Source organism: Paralichthys olivaceus, chromosome 14, assembly GCF_024713975.1.
Source record: "Paralichthys olivaceus isolate ysfri-2021 chromosome 14, ASM2471397v2, whole genome shotgun sequence".
Taxonomy (NCBI): domain Eukaryota; kingdom Metazoa; phylum Chordata; class Actinopteri; order Pleuronectiformes; family Paralichthyidae; genus Paralichthys; species Paralichthys olivaceus.
In genome coordinates, this window is record NC_091106.1 from 16,672,950 (window position 1) to 16,690,510 (window position 17,561).

At 40.2% G+C, this 17,561-nt stretch overlaps 1 protein-coding gene across 2 annotated transcripts in view; it reads left to right on the forward strand.

The window, feature by feature from the left end:
- Positions 1-17,561, forward strand: part of adam12b (ADAM metallopeptidase domain 12b) — a 75,784-nt gene that overhangs the window by 30,246 nt on the left and 27,977 nt on the right. For both annotated transcript variants that reach the window (XM_069538972.1, XM_069538973.1), the window contains exons 4-10: positions 7,485-7,563; positions 10,605-10,681; positions 11,880-12,066; positions 12,946-13,011; positions 13,790-13,861; positions 15,025-15,194; positions 15,948-16,032. In XM_069538972.1, coding sequence (XP_069395073.1) covers positions 7,485-7,563; positions 10,605-10,681; positions 11,880-12,066; positions 12,946-13,011; positions 13,790-13,861; positions 15,025-15,194; positions 15,948-16,032 — 736 coding nt within the window. The remainder of the gene's footprint in view (positions 1-7,484; positions 7,564-10,604; positions 10,682-11,879; positions 12,067-12,945; positions 13,012-13,789; positions 13,862-15,024; positions 15,195-15,947; positions 16,033-17,561) is intronic.

Here is a 17,561-nt window from a genome sequence, read left to right on the forward strand (position 1 = left end):
GGAGAGAGCTGATGGTCTGGGATGTGTGCAGTCAGTGGAGAGACAAAGTGTTTTATTAAAGCAGCTGTCTTATGCAGCACAAGTGTGCCTCGCTGCTTGAAGTTTTTCCAAGTTAAATTGTGTGTCTGTTGACTTTTAGGATTTCAGAAAAGGAACAAATGCGTTGATGGCACGCAAGTGCGGGGGAGCAGGGGATGATTCATATCGATACACACCAGTTGTTTCATATTTTTTGGGAATAAGAAAGTAGCAAGAAAGACAAGAGAATAAAAGGGAAGAAAAATGAAAGACAAAAAAAATCTTTAATATTTTTTCCTGCTCAGCTCTTAATTGCATATTTCCCCTCAAGACAAAAAAGTATAGCTGAACAATGAGGCTGCCCAGGGGAGCCACCATAGATTAATTGGACAGATAGGAACCCTCTGACATTAACATTTATGCATTTGTTTACTCTTTTTCAATGAATAATAATAGACCACCTCCCTTGAAGATCCCTAGTCACTCATTAGTTCCGGTGTGTAGCTTGTTATGGATGGGAATATAGGAGCAGCAAAAGAAGAAGAACAAACATGTCTCATCTCTGTACTGGGCAGGCATTCAGAAACTTTTTCCAGAGGTTGTTTTGAATACTTTTTTCTCACAAACTTTTAATGAAGATGTGATGGTCGTACACCCGCTTGTTTTTCATATATTATTATCAGTATTATATAAGGATATTTTTATTCTACGCTCGCAAATAATCAAGCTAGCTGAGAAAATACTGCCAAAGATACAATTAACTGTATGATATTGTCCATTCTGGCCAGAAGATTTACCAATTTTGTGATTATATTTTACTTGCTCGTGGCTTCACACCATTTATGTTACAGATTATGTTCAATGTTTGTTTGGATCCAGCAGGAAAATGAAAATAATCAGCTAATAGCCACAGTGATATGTTTGCAAACTTTTTACTTTTTATTCTATTTTACAGATAATCATTTTTTTCTTCCAAATGTAGTATTGATGTGATATAAAGGATTAAAATGATGTACCTTTATTCCCTCACATGAACATGTACAATTTTGCAATTTACTTATAGTTTGTGTTTCTGTATGTGAGTAATTCAGAAATGTACTACGTCAACCTCTGTGATCTTGGTTTTGTTGTGTTGTATGTTTTGCCCCAAAACCGAATGGTAATAAACCCAACAACATTAGCCGTTCTCCCATCGCTGCAGTGGCGTCTCTATCCATCTGTATAACGAATGCATTACTGTGCTTTGAACACTAATGGGTAGAGTTCTTACGAAACAGAATTACGGACATGAAACTACATTGTGTGGAATCGAGGAGCCAAGAGGAAGTTGATGGGTTTGGACTCTTCTTCAGTCATTGGTAAACAAAGATAATCGGCGCAAGATGTAAAACTGTGGACTAATGTTTAGTTGTAAGAGCTTGGAGCGTTAATTACAGCCTCTGTAGTGCAATATGTGTGAGGTTACTAACACCAGCAGCTAATCCTGCGTAAAATGGACTGGTTAAACTCTGCAGTGTAGCAGCTTACTGTGCCCAGAGAGAAGTCGGATGATTTGTCTGTATTCACACACACAGCTCCCTCTTTCTCCTATTCTGCCGTGTATGAGCACATTTTTCCCTCCCACGGATTTGACAAACTATTCCCTTTAAAGGGTGCACAGGGAATATGACATCACGCTCCTTGTACAGTTATGAGGAAAAATATGTTGAGTGTCAGAATCGTTTTTGGGAGTTGAATATTCCGGACGTTGAGGCCAGCAGCTATGAAGCAGTTCATTCTTTAGCTGCGCTGCGTTACTTCACTGCTGCTGGCTGCGTTAGTTCACAACTGAAAAGAAATCGCCGTGCAGGTTGCAATGTTTCACACCCAGACTGGCGTACACGTGCTCTCATTAAAGTCATAAAAAGGCTTTTGGGCATGACATTAACAGCATTTTTAATCTTTGTTTTGCACCTGCGGGCTGCATTTTACACAAACTCTCAAGACTTTGTAAGGCTTTATGCTTGTAAAAAGGCAGCGGCAATAAAAAAGCTCTGGAAGGGGCAAAAGAAGAAATATCTAAAAGCATAAAAGATACAGTTACTATTGCCATGCTATCAAAGAAAATAGAGCCCTTTGGAGATGGTTTGTGAAAAGATATGGCAGAAAGAGAAGACAAATCTAGAGGAGAGAAAGTGACAATCAATGCAGACTCCAAGGCTGTAGATACCTACACTTATCTGACAGCATTCATCATACACAGTAATACAGTCACCTTTCACTGGAGTGCTTCAAAGTGATCAGGAGAGTGCATCAATCCAATATAGGTACCTGCTGCGCTCCAGCATTTTCAAGATGTCTCCTGTAAGATATGTGCTTTCTATTTGACAACAGTAACTGATCATCACCAGTGTCCTACTCCCCAAGGAGAAGAATCACATGACCTCACTGTCACTTGCTATCATTACAACTTATTACTTTCTGTCACTTGTGCTTCACAGAGCTTATATTCTTCAATAAGTCAAGAATGCATGAAAAAAATCATATGGCCAGTGATGTAGATCAAACAGGAAAATGTCATTTGAATATATTATCAGGCATATGTATTTCACCATGAATGGAGAGTACTGTGTCACTACCCATGATTCATCATTCACCTTCACTTTCCAGTGTAGCGAGCCTTGTTTCCCTCTGCGTTTTATTTTTTTATTTTTTACTGATGTGATGACTTCACCCGCCTCCGGCACCACATCACATAGAAAATGTTGTTCGATTGAGTGTACTCCCTTGGTGATTGCACGGCAAAAGGTTTTTATCATTTGTATCTGAACTGAATATCTACAATGAAGTGGGTGCAAGTTGTAACACTACTTACTCATCACTGTAGTTAGTATGCTCTGGGTTTTGAATTCTCGTTGGTCTGAGTCATTGGTGCACAAGAACCTTCAGGGTCTTTCTGTGTCTTTAATCTGTAGAAACAACATGGCAGAAATCAGTTGTCTCTATTGGTTTTCCACACAGTTGACCAGAACTGTCTTTTAAGATCTGCTCCCTTTGTGATCCACTGCAGAATGATTTTAAACGTGAACAAGCTGCTGTCTCCGTGACTTGAAATAAGCAGAGAGGGATCTAAACTCATTAAAGTGCTATATCTTTGCTTTGGTCAGTCAATATTCAAATAGGCTTGGCCCATCTGCTGCCTGCTGGAGCGTTTATATCGGAAAATTCTACTCAGCTCCATAAATGTGACTTTTTAGACTCGGAAGCTTGGTCAGTGTCGAGCCACGAAAATAGTCCGAACTGAAGAATCTTTACATGTGGATTAGCACAAAACATTCCTGGCCCCAGAGGATTTGATGAGTTTGATGATCCAAGCAGGCTAAACTAAGAAGGGCTGCGGCTAAAGATTAGTTTCATCATGGTTTTATCTACTGATTTCTTTTTTCAATTAACAGGGTTGAAACTGTGTCTAAAAAGGAATCACAACTTTACATAGCTGAATGTAATGTGTTCAGATGATTATATTTAGTTAAAACACCTGTAAAAGAAAAGATTTAGTATGTTAGCATTGTAACTGAGCATGTTAACATCCTCACGTTAGCATTCAGTTCAAGGTAGTGCTTTGCAGAAATATGTAAATGGTACAAAGCTTTGGACGGATCCATCGGGAACAGCCTAGTCGCACCGTTGTGATGTTATTGGTCTAAAAATGTGTCTTATGAAGGATGCGGCCGCCAAATGAAGACACAGCTACAGTCTTTCAAAGCTGCAAGTTCCACTTCTAGCATGCTAGCATTTCAGTAAGTAAACATAGTTGAACATTCATTTTTGGACCAAACTGTAATACAAGCCTGCTACCAAACTGATAGATGTTTAGTGACGTTAAGTTGACACCTGTAAAGAACAAAGTCAGGTTGGGACTTTTTTGCAAGCTTCAGTATTGTGCTTGTTTTCCAGAGAAGTTTTAATGTACATGATTAATCTTGTATGAAGCCAGAGAAGTAAAGGAGAACACTCTTTTATTTCTGCAGTTCAGGGTATTTTTCAGTTCCCTCGTCTCCGTCTCTCCCTGGTTGTTGTACGCTCCAGTGCACTCGCCACAGCCAAGCCTAAGCTGAAGGGACACTGAGCTCTATGTAAATCAATTTGGGATGCAGCCATATGTGGAAATAGAATTAGACTTGTTAACCACACCTCTTTAGTTCCTCTTCTCTTCATCTCTTCCTCGTTCTGTAGTCGTCTGCTCTTTTTTGACTCAGGCGTACAGTATTATAAGCAGCAGCTATAGGAAGGCTTAGGGTTAGGCTTGTGGGGGAGAGGGGATTAAAAGAAATCACTGAAGTTAGCAGTCTTCAAAGGAAGCAGAGAGACTCAGAGAGGAGCCACATTTCTCTCAAACAGTTTCATGCTCAAGGGGCTTTGTATGATGGCAAATTATTACATGAGGCATGGAGTCGCGTATATGTAAATGAGGCTCGGTGCTTTAAATTTGCACAGAACGTTGCACTCTCTGGACGCCTGAGAAAAAGATGATATTAAAAACAGCTATTCATGTAAACAACGTGTGACACATCCAGCTTCGGCTACATTGATTATGTTGTTGAAGCGAGTGTGTGGCTGCTAGGTTTGATTTGTTCTTTTCAAACAAAACTCGTAAAAAACGTGAGTGTGGTGCAGCAGCAACAATCGTTCTATCTGCCATAATTTCCGATATGACAGAAAGTTGTACCTGAAAAAGAAAAAAAGGTTGTTTTTTGTGGGGGCCACTGTAACGAGTTTCCCTGCCGTGTCCTTGTCGTTATTGTCCCTGCGTTCCAGTCATATCCCTGGCTGACATTCATTTATTATTGTAGAGGATACGGTATATGTCAGTAATCCATTTATGAGATGAAAAAAAAAAAAGTTTATTGCAGTAACATGATGAATGTTCCTAGAAAACATACATGAGCGTCTTTGATTTAGAAGCACTTGAATGTCTTTTCCGACTTTTACCTCCCACTCATCAGGGGTATAAAGCATGGACAGCACACTTGCCTCCATAGTAAGAAAAATCAAATTAACTAAAAAGAAAATTGTATGATGGTGGATAAAAAATGAAGGTTAGATTGTTTTTTAAAACATATTGTACTGCTCAAGTAGGTGCTATTATAGAACTCCTCATTCATCACAATTAACCTGTGCGACCATTAGTGCAGTGAATCATTAATAAGATGTTAGACTGTGTCTAATGAATCGTAAACACACACTTAGGAGCACTCAATCAATCCGTACTCACTGGAGCAATTAAAGGAGATTGATAAGTTTGATAACGGAACATACAAAAAGAAAATCAGCTTATTGTATGGTTCAAGTAGTAGAGAAACGTCAGAAACTCTGCATTTCTGATTCCATTCATAAATTACGCCCACCTGCCTTTTATAAATGTAGCTGAAAAATTGAAAATTCAAAGCACCACTTGAAGAATTCACACTGGTGAGAACTGCAGCCATTTTCACATTAATTCTCATCTGCCAATTTCCATTTAAATTGCAGTTCATTTCATTTTGTTCCTCTTGACAGAAATGGGGATGGAGTTGGGTTTCCTTAACAAAAGAGGTTGTAATCACTTGAAAGAATTGGGGTATTCAGAGAGAAACCGCAGCGTCCCTCTCCTCCATCACTGTGGCTCAAAATGAACCTGACCGCCACATCATGGCTGCGAAAATACTCACATTTTTTGTGAGTACACATGCGCCGAGGAGATTGAAAAGGTTGTTGCGGCTCCGACAGCTTAGATTTATTTCTCTGTACTGTGCTTCTGATCATCATTGAGTTCGTTTTCAGATGCATGAGATAAACAACCCAGCACCACAGAGCTGAATGGAAACCGGCGAGGGCAGAACACACAGTTAACGTTCGTGGACTAAATAAACTCTGTGTGCTCTTGCCAAGGAGTTGATTACAGGCAGATTCCACCGTGTAAAAGCCTCGGCTTTACTACCGTGGTGTCGTAGCATCAGGGGCCACGCTCGCCGTAAGCTGGCTTTCCCAAACGTGCCACCAAAATGTAGCACAGGAGCTTTTGCAGGGAATTACCACTCACATGACATTAATCCCATCTTCACTGCAAATGCATCCTTTATTTGAGCATTTTGGTTTTTATTTTTCAACAAAAACATCTGTATCTGTTGTGGCTGGTTATCACTTTTTAAACGCTGCATCTGTTAAGTAGGAGCACATATATCTTGTGATTCTCTTTTTTATTAAGCGCACACTATCCTGTGATGTGTCATCCGTTTTAATGAGACACACCGGCCTCTTTAAAGTGATTACAGGCTGCTGGATTATCAGATTTGGTTTAGAGCGTGCTAATGGCATGATAAGGCACGTTAAAGAGATAATAAGTATTTAATGAAGTTAAACGTGCTCAGGCCTGGGCTACAGAGGATTGATCCTTTTTTTAACACATCATAAAAAATGAATGCCCGGATAAGACATGAAAGATAATATATATATAATGTATATAAAAAATACCATATAGGCTTAATCTTAAAGAGTCAAATTCTGTTTTATATGTGCATGCTGTGTGGGACCGTGCTGCATTGTGGGATATGAATGATTCCCTTTGTGATTTTGACAAACATCATGTTCCAGTTTTTTAAAATCCTGTCAATCTCCTCTTTGAACACAAAACACAGCACAGAAACCATAGCAGCTTGAGGTGGTAATTTTGCTCTAAATTTCGATTTTCAAACACACATGCACATTCATTGTCCACGGTGCCGTGAGTCGACGTATTTGGGACAAAAAATCTTGAGTCATGTCAAAGACAGAGTTGTTGATGTAAACTGTCACTTTTCTGCATCTTGCGCTCACTGTTAGCTTCTCGCTAAGCTTCCGCTCTCTCTCTTGCACTCTGTGTGGCCTCTCTTTCACACGCACACATGCATGCATTCACACACATTCGCACACATCCTGAGATCATCCCGCCTGATGTCAGTGTGATTATGCAGCTGCAAAAAGATGGGTGTTCCAACTGCTCATTTGCCAATGCTCGGGGTGGGACTCACTGTGTCCATCTGTTAGTGGCCCGAGGAGGAAAACACTCACACACACACACACACACACAAAGACACACAGAGACACACACTGACATGCAGTTTAAAATATGTCTACAAATACACACACAGATATGCGCTTGACACCAATGCACAAAATAATTACCTCAGCAGGGATTCTACTCAGTCGTGTTCAATGCCAGGGAATTCAAGGACACGTACAAATCACCTAATACATTCATGAATTAAATGAATCTCCTTGCCCCAAAACACTGATCATTTTCAATTTCAATGAAATCCTCACAAGCAACATGGAATGTATACGAAAAGTCAACTAAGGGTCAAGTTTTCATTGTCGTCAGTTTTCGTTTGAGTCACAGCTGTGATAAAACTACCTGAGTGTTTCATGTGTCTTCTTCCTCTTTTGTCTTTTTTTTGTTCTCTTCTCAGGGGTCTGTTTGCGAGCCATTACACTGAGACACATTACCGAGACGATGGAAGAGCAGTCACTGGTGCTCACAACTTCACGGTACGGTGGCACTGGAGTGCTTTTGATATTTATGGTGAGGTTGACGTGCGGTGATTGTCTGCAAGTGCTCTGCAAAACAGACGCTGACCTTTGTCTTTGTTTTATTTACTTATGGAGGTTCAGCATTTCAGATGATAGTCAACACTGTATCTAATGAATTCATTAAAAAGTGTAAGGATGTGAAATTAGCTTGTGTGCAATTGTTTAGATTTTAATTTGTTTTATCTCTGAAGTTATGTTTGTTTGTTAGTTAAATAAGATTAAGCACAAACTACTCTATTGATTGCCAGGGTTAGGGTTAGGGTTATTTTGTGTTGGGGTAGGGCATGACCCATGGTGCGGACCTGGATCAGGGGGATTTTTCTTTTTTCTTTTTCTTCATCCTCGGGTTATAGGGCGTTTTTAGAGATTTTGTTGATTTTTCAGAGAAAATGTTTTTGATATGTTAGGGGAAGTGATATTTATGACTTTTGTGCAGAACCTAATAAAATGTGCTCTTCGTGCTTTCATAGTTATTCTTTCTTTTGGTACGGTGTGTATTTGAAAGCCTCTGGCTGTTGCTGAGCAGAACAGCTATCCTTTGGCCTTTTTGATGATAAGCCTTGTTTTATGCCAGCTGTTTTTAAGCCAATAGTTCCATCAGGATTTTATTATGGAATCCCCTCCTAGAGGCTGATCTATTCTTTTTTTTTTTTTTTATTCTATTCTGTCAGCTTGCTATCAAAGAGCCTGCTCCTCTGAAAATCAGAATAAAGATTAATGATCATTTTGATTTTCTTTTACTTATCAAGGCTAGAATGGCAGAAGTCAGTTTACATGGCTCATAAACAAAAATAGATTTTTCATTTCACGAAGGTTTTTTTAGTTGAACTCAGGTAAACACAAGGTTTGGCATCAGGTAAATATTTCAGTAGCCCCAGGGATAACTATTCTGTGTGGTTGCACATACTGTACCTGTGATGTGTGACTTTGAAAAGCTTTCTCTCTGGTTTATATGGTAGCTCACCGTCTCCTGCCTCTTTGATTGAAACCACTGTTAAATTGAGCTGCAACAGTCTGTCAGGTCACTTACAGCTCGGAGGAGAAATGTTTGGTTCGTCAGTTTCCTGCAAAACGATATGGAAACAGTGTTTCCCTCTCTCACTCTTAAGTGGGAGGCTGTTACAAGCACTGCATCATGTTGTCATATAGATCTGTATTGTCTTAGATAAGCCTCACGCAGCTGCTCACTTTCAGTACATGTGAATTCAGCACAGAGTCATGTGTTAATCATTACTGTAAATAAACTCTATGAATTATCTGACAAACAAGTAAGCAAACAAACAAACAAAGAACCAAACAGGGCAGGGGTGGAGACATAACCTTGTTGGTGGAGGTAATACAATTTAAAATCTCTCATGTGCAAACATTGTTTAAATCCCCAAAAAATAGTTTCTCTAGATTTCAGTAGTACTCAAGTATAAAATCATATTTACTGAAGAGTTGGAACAGTTGATTAAGAAGCATACAATACTAAAAAATCAGATAATGATGAACATTATTGTATTTCTAACCTTAAAGATGCTTAAGGAAATAAAAAGGGAGTTCTACATGTTCATGGTTATAAACCAAGATGTATTCATATTTGTTCTGCTGATTGCAGCTTCAGGAAATCTTGAAATGTCTCTTTTTTTAAACCATTTGACTGCTGTAAAAGTGTCAGACACACTGAGAGTAGCTCAGTGAGCCAATCACTTTTACTGCCTGGTGTTTTCTTTTATGAAAGGTGAACTAATCTAGGTCAACCATAGCCTAAGAACAGAGCCTTCACAGCTGCTCTATTTTTACACTTAATGCTATGAGTCTTAATTCCATCACCACCTGGCTCAGTAACTCGTATTGTTCCCACCACAGAAGTAGCTTAAAATAGAGTAAGTATTTCCGCCCTCGATTTAATATCAGGAATGAGAAATATCCAGCGTATATTCAGACTAATGACATTTGATTTGAGAGAACTGGAGCGCTGCTGGACTTTAAATTTTGGTCTGTATTTCAGACAGGAGTGGTTTCTTCAGCACAGGGCTCCCGTCTGGAGCCTTTCATGTCCCTGTTTCCTTTAATAATGAAGAAAAAACAATTATCATATTACTGTCACCTCATATCCATTTCAGTTTCCCTGCTTCTCCCTTAAACTGTGTTAGCTGCATTCCTGTTTGTTCATTGGGGGAAGAGGAGGAAATTTAAATGAACGTCACTAAGGACGGCATCCACACACTCCTACTGTATCTCGTCCTGTTTTTTCTTTATTATCAGGTCCAGTATAAATAGATAAATAAATAAATGCCCTTTCATTTCCAACCCAAGACAAAGTTGCAGATCCGACAATCACACCGTTAAAACCAATTTGGCTTTAGGCTACATATACATAACGATCTCTGTCCACTCGAGCATGTTGGCTCCATTTCAGAAAACATACATCACATGACCACTCACGTACACCGGCCGTGCATGTACCTGTGTACACAGATTGCTTGAATAATAACATGTCTCTTTCACATGTCAGCAGTTGTATCATGGTAAAACGTAGAATTTAACTGCACAACAGCCGTTAGCAAAGTCAACAGGGTCAGCACTGTTTGTAATTGATTATCCACGCTGCGTTCTACACTGGTAGTCGCGGCTGAAGCTGGAAGTTTTCTTCCGGAAGGGGTCACGAGATAGAAGTCTGACGAATTGGTGAAGGCTATACGTTGTAACCTAAAACATCCCAATCTGTCCGTCAAGTCTTAAACGCTGGCCAGGGGTTTTCAAACGAAAACAGGGCCAGGATGAATTAAGCCTGCCTATTATCATAGGGACACAGAAATAACAAAATGTAGAAATTGATTAATAAAAGTAGAAATAAATAGCATAGAAACAGCATTTTCTTTGCAAACTGTGGTTTATGTATCTAATTATTTAAGCATAGATATAAGCTACATGAAAAGGGCTTTAAAAATAAGTTTTTAATAAAATTATGCAGTGGCTGAATCTTTCTTTGCATGAAACATTTTCATTTCCAGAATAACTGCTACTACCATGGGGAAGTGCAGGCACATCCGAACTCTGACGTCACCCTCAGCACCTGCTCAGGCCTTCGGTAAGAACCATCGCCTTCATTATGTATTCAAGCAGCATCTCATCACTGACCTTTAGGTGCTATTTGCCACAGCAATGTTTATATTTGCTTAAGTCGCTCGACACAGGAGCAAATTACTCTCCAGCCCCTTAAGTTTGCTGTCAGTAAGTTATTGTGTGAATAGAAAATGTCACACCTCATTGTCTTTTGTCCACAGAGGCATCCAGTAAATATCCGCTCTCGTTTTGACAGTAATAGGCGTCTCACTGGTGCTAATGACCAAGCACAGCTGAAAGATTTTAGAATTGGGCATCAGCCAAGATTCAATGTAAACAGAGTGGTCTTCTGCTTCATTAAACAGTGAGGAATTGTTTTCATAAAATGAAGATGTTTAGTTCTTCATGATGATCTCTTATCGATGCAGCAACTGTTAATGACAAAGAAGATTCAAGTCACTGACTCTGAGATTGGAGATGTGGTAATTTCACAAGTACACAGAAGGGAAGATGGTGTGTGTTATAATGCTATTTGTGAGTAGTTGTGTCGAGGCTGGTGTTTACACTGCAAAAAGTCAGATGAAAATATCTTGCATCGAGGCAGTTTGCTTATTTTGCCTCTGACAAGGCTGTGTTTATCTGTTTATCAATTTTTATCAACCATCGTTTCTCCCTGTAAGCCACAAAATCCTGGGACTTCTACATTATAAATTCACTCAGGTTTAACTCTCTGTGCAACGTGCCGCCCTGTTCACACTGTACAGATCCTGTTTACATTGTGTGTAATTTCTATAGTTGATCTTTTCCTGTGTCTATATTGCATGTTGACTTATTATTTTTTTACTATTTTATCCTTTTTTATCTTAGCTTAGCATAATTTAACTTAGCTTATCTTTGCTCAGCTTTTTGTCATAATTATAATTATGTTTTATTAACATTATACATTTTAAGGTTGCTGAAAAATAATACAATTTAAATATCTAATAAATAGATATTCTTTATTACTTGACAGAGAGTTGAGTTTTTGTAGCGTATAGAAGCTGTTTGCCAAGTTGAAGAAAAGAGTTTCACTCGGTAAAAGTGTGCCTCAGTAAAAGTGAGCTGAGGGCTCCATCAGCTGTCACATACTCCATTAAAGAGAGATGTATTCAATCAAATTCTGCATTTGAGAGATTGTTAATACTTGGAAGCTTGTTTCAAAACCTTCTCTGCTGTGTATGCAGAGGCTTCATCGCACTTGAAAACAAGACATTCATCATTGAGCCGGCGACTGGCCAAAGCGAAGGTTCCCACTTCATCTACCGAGTGGAAGAACTCAGAATCACCCCGGGAGACTGCGGCCACGGCTTCAACACGTCTGTTGCCCCTGAAAACCACATCAAAAGCCCCTTCCAGTCCTTCCACACGAGGGTGAGACAAGCTTCATGTTGTCTTTATGGCACGTCTTGTATCTCAGCCGTTGAAATATTTCAACATATCAACATGAGCATATTTTTGTGATATTTATTTGTCAAACGTTTCCGTGAGGTTCACTCAGTGAAAGGATGAATGGGCTGTTGACCAAAGATCAACAAACTGGCGAGCAGAGCAGTTTGGACACGTTCCCTGAGGGTGTTGCCTTGGGCTTGACACTCATTGTATCTGCGCTCAGAGCCTGACATTGAGGGGCCGCGCGGGAGGTTTGGCCGAAGGTTGCACGGAGCAGGTGCAGGATCCATCTGCCCCTATTTCCAAGCATTAAAAACTCAATTTGCATTAGGAACTGAAAGTTACTGTACTAAATGACCCCTGTCAGGGATTTTGGATTTTTCCACTTACACATCTACCTCAGCAGATCAGACACTGGGGCAAAAATGATCCCTGAGTACGTCTCTTGTGAGAAAAACTAGTTGAACAATTCTTATAGTGACATAGGATTCTCAGTAATTAACAAGTTATTTCAGTTTTTTCAATCCAAACAAAAAAAGAAGCGTGACAGCAAGTTATGTGACTCGTTAATTTTATCATTTCTTATATTTTAATTGCTTGATAATAACAATCTCATCATTATTACTTTATTTACTGTTCAGATATAACATTTCCAAATATAATTCTCAGCAATATGACCAATAAGTGTAATTCCAAAAAGGTAGATCTATTTCTTTGAGATTTTGAAGTTGAAGTTGTTTTTTGTATATCAGTTGTGCGTATGATACTTGTGTTGAAAATGTGAGGTAGTTAGATCTGTAGCGATATCAAGTGGATAAAAGCAGCACATTTCTAACCTGCAGCATCTGTGTTTTACTTCAGCACAAAAGACACGCTCAGAAGACAACAAAGTACGTGGAGCTGATCATTGTTGCAGACAACAGAGAGGTAATGGACCTGCCTTCCTTCCATTCACGAAAAACAGTTTGAATCACAGCAACAACAATCTGAAACCACAGCAACCCTTCATACAGCAGGAGAAAAAAGAGGAGGGTAAACTGTAGTAACAGTAGAGCAGGTCCCACCGGAGCTGCAGAATTAGGTCAGTGTGCATCGAGTAGTGTGGTCTGGTGGCAGCGGCTCCGTTTTGACAGGAAGAGCTGAATGATTCCCCAACGGAGCAGACAGGAAACAGGAAAAAGCCGCGTGGATGCAGAGGAGTCTCCCATAAGTGCTGACGAGCTCATGGTGGGGTTTCCTTTTGCCAGATAATGCCACCGACCTGTAAAGAAAGGAGAGGAAATGACAAAGAATTCGGGATCAAACATGATGTCAGGCTCAGACTTCAGGTCCAGAACCTTCGCAGGTAGATGCACAGTAGGGTGAAAATGGGAGGTTGGGACTTTGCTGCAGTTTGGATCCACAGCTTAGCAGCCGCTCAGAACTGCCAATATATACCTGCTCCCTGCGGCCGTGCCATTCGTCTTTCCAACACTAGGAGATTTTTCCAGATCCAGATGGTCACAGCTTGACAACCTGCCTCACACACACTAAAACATTTTGCCTGTGCACATTCTGACCCTGTCATTCATACAAGACACTGCAGTGTTGTTTAGTGGGTATTTTGTTCTTAAAATGGCTGTAATCATATCTGTCTTCGTGCAGAGCGACTGGAGGTGTGAATGTTCCACTTTCTCCCTCTGAATACATGTCATTTTGTTTGCAGTTTCAGAAACAGGGGAAGGACGTGGACAAGGTGAAGCAGAGACTGGCAGAGATTGCCAATTATGTGGACAAGGTAAAACATTCTCTCCCCAGTGCACGGGGAGAATAAATCACTTCTTTTAAAATAGAAAAATTGCTGGCAGCAGAGATTAATGGGATGACTGTGATATATTAACATCCTACTAAAACAGCTGCTTTGAGTCTGTCTAAAACCTCTGCCAGAGATCTAGAGCGAGGAGATCCAGTAGGAACAGATGGATTTACTTGAGGGAAGCATGGTCAGAGACACGGAAAAGACATGCTCCCATTATGTGAAACACATGAAAAGAGACGGATCTCACTGATGCACACGAGGGGATTGGAAGTTTCCATAATGAAATGTAATGTTATTCAGTGGATTGAGAAACCAAAGGTAAAAGGTTACGACAGTTTCTCACACACGTGTTCGAAAGTCTTTTGATCATTCATGTAATCTAAGCTCTATAAATCCCCCTACCTTTTTATTCACACTGAGGCTGTGGTCAAATTGTCGTTTTTACTTAGGAGGATTCCTAACTGAGTGAAATGACCTGGATGTGTCTCAGCAGCAATAAATGAGCTGTTTGAATTCTCTAAATGCTGAAGAAAGAAACTTCAGCGCTTCCTATCTCATCTCCTTGGATACACGGATCCGATTCACACGTCCAAAGGACGGCTTCTGCAGTTTGTCTCTGTCCCTATCTCCTGATGTAAATATTATTATGAATTTGGGTCATTACTTAAAAAGTAACCTGCTCTAATGTTCAGATGCATCACTCCCCTCATACTGTCCATTGCTGCAGCTCCTCTTTTCATCCTCCGTCTGAAACACTTGGTTTTGGCTCCTGTCTCTTTAATCCCCTCCCCCTCCTATTCAAAGTCCAGGCCGCTCTGATTGGCTTCCAGCACCTATAAGAACTGTCGACCTCCGTTCTCGCTTTAACTGGCTTTGTTTGTGGGCGTGCCAGACTGGCCACTAAGCATTCATGATTTAAATATGGGCCATCGTGATTTCATGAAGATGAGGACGTATCAGGAGCAGAGTTTTCTGTTGTAGCCCCCTTTACCACAGACTTTTTAAATTTTATTAACACACTATGGAAAAACTGAAAAGGCCAAATATGGATTTTCCTCTTGATGTTTAACAACGGGGTCAAGGAATAGTTGTTAGGAAAAGAGATTTTTCTAATATTTTTTTCCCCATATGCTCCCCTTCAGTTCTACAGAGCCCTGAACATCCGTGTGGCCCTGGTGGGCCTGGAGGTGTGGAGTGATTCTGATAAATGTCCCATCACCCAGGACCCCTTCACCACCCTGCACGAGTTCCTCGACTGGAGGAAAGTCAAACTGCTTCCCCAGAAACCACACGACAACGCTCAGCTCATAAGGTGGATATTTAATTTATCAAAGTAAATAAGAGCAGAAAGAAGCAGCTGTTTATATTGTTACATGAACAGAAACACTTCCTCACTCATGGTTGTACATGTCTCAGCACGTTAGCTGCAAAGTTTCTTATAATTTGTCTCAGTGCGAATCATTATTCCAGAGGATGACATGGATTTCTTATACATTGATTTCCAACCCACTCAGCCATTGTCTGCCATCAATTTTACTGCTGTGTGTAAATCATTGCACGGGCATTTGAACATCTTGTTTCTGTAAATAAATGTTTATTGAATGTGTATTCCAGTGTGCGCTCTGTACGATCAACTTATTGTTTATTTGGCTCCCATTTAATTGTCACCATGGCAACGGCTGCTCTTCCTTGGGTCCAGGTTAAAATGGAAATCACATGTTTACACCACACACAGTAAATAAAGCAGTTGCGATATCACCATAACTCTATTGTATTACAACACAAATTCAACTCTAAGAATATAAAATAAAAACAAATATACATTTTCAAAAATATTCAAAAATATTTTTAGTTTGTAATATAATTTTTTTCCCATGAGTTGATCTTTTTTGTGGCATTAAGGGATCTCACCTTGTCTGAAAGTAGTGGATGATTCCAGAAAATACTATTTTCAAATTGATAGTTTATTATTGTCTTTTTTTTATTTCATCTGTCAGACTAAAGAAATCCAGTTTGAAATTGTAGACACTTTCCTCCTGTAACGTCTGTCCTCTGTCTTTGGCAGCGGTGTTTACTTCCAGGGCACCACCATCGGCATGGCGCCCATTATGAGCATGTGCACGGCCGAGCAGTCTGGAGGCATTGTCATGGTGAGTATTAAAACGACTCGCTGCTCCCACCCTGCCTCCACCCTCCTCTTCCTCTGTGCAGCCTGATTGTATCAGCGTGCACATTGTTCAGATTCAGCGGGCTAACACAATCCAGACATGATTTACACAGAAAAGGTGTTTGTTGTTTGCTCGAAAGGCCGTTACAGACAGGTCTGGCAGGAAGTCGTGTTTTTAAGCGTAATGATGTTTGTACTGGAGCTCCCTCAACATTCGTGGCCTCATCAAACACCTGAGCGCTAAAAGGAATATGCAGAAATATACTCTCAGAAGGGTTTGTAGTGCAGATACACACACAGCCTTGTGAGGTCATTTGAAGTCTCACAATAAGATTTCCCTTCGACATCTCTCAAAGAGCTGGTGGGGCTTTAAATCAAAGGCCACAGCGTTTAAACAAAACCACATTTACATTTTTATTAGACGTCATGCATTTTATATATTGTACAGACCAAACACCCGAATCAAAATGCATTTTTTACACACAACTCTGCATCACCCCCTCGGTACATTGAATGATTCCCCATAGTGAATTAGCTGCCCGTCTGGCTCCTCTCCCTGCTGTGGCACTTGACATCTCTACCAAATCACAAAGCGGTTATCTGCCCTCTGCCATTGGGCCCTGACCCAGATGTGTATCCCCCCCACAGTAATTGATATGTTTTGCTGCTGGCCGTGGTGGAGGCATCTCCAGATGTTTGTTGTCCCCGTCACTTAACAGATGGCAGATGATTTGGCCCGAGATTAAAGGGCTGTGTAACCAGTTAGAGGGCGGCCAGATGAGATGAGCCATTTCTCAAACCGTACACAACCATGTGTTAATCAGCCGCAAGATCTTTATTTGATCCACATGTTCTTGGAGTTCATACGTCATAATTGTGTTTATTTTAAGTAAAATCACATGGGTGTTTATATGTGAATTCTTAGGTTTAAGCCGTGACTACAAACTGTTTATATTCTGGAAATTATATTTAAAAAAAAACACTATCAGAGCATTTCTTGGTTGTAACCAACACTATCAAATTCTTCCCATAACAACGGCTCATATCTGCTTCTAAGTAATGACTGTGGCTTCTATAAGAGCGACATCCATTTGTGATGACTCTCACAGTACGCTTCTTTTGTGAGGCAGCTCTTGAATGTGAATTAAACACACACACACACACATACGGGCACACGCAGAGACGCACGCTGATAAATATGACAGAGCCAGATGAAGGTTTTCTCATTCCCTCTGTTACGAGGCGGGTGCAGCGCCCCACGATGCCGCCCTGTAATCGGAGCGGAAAATAGCTCCGCTTGCCCTCAACTTTGACATATGACCTCGCCTTCAAAAGAAGCATGTGATTCTCTCATGTATGTGGCAGAGAGCATTGAAAGGTCACAGTGACATGTACAGTTGCCATGTAGGGGGCCTCTTTCACTGGAGATGTGAGCTTTATAATGCTGACATATGCACATTGTTAAGAGTTAATTTGAAAGCACAGTTGATTTTTTTATTTTGTTAATGAGGG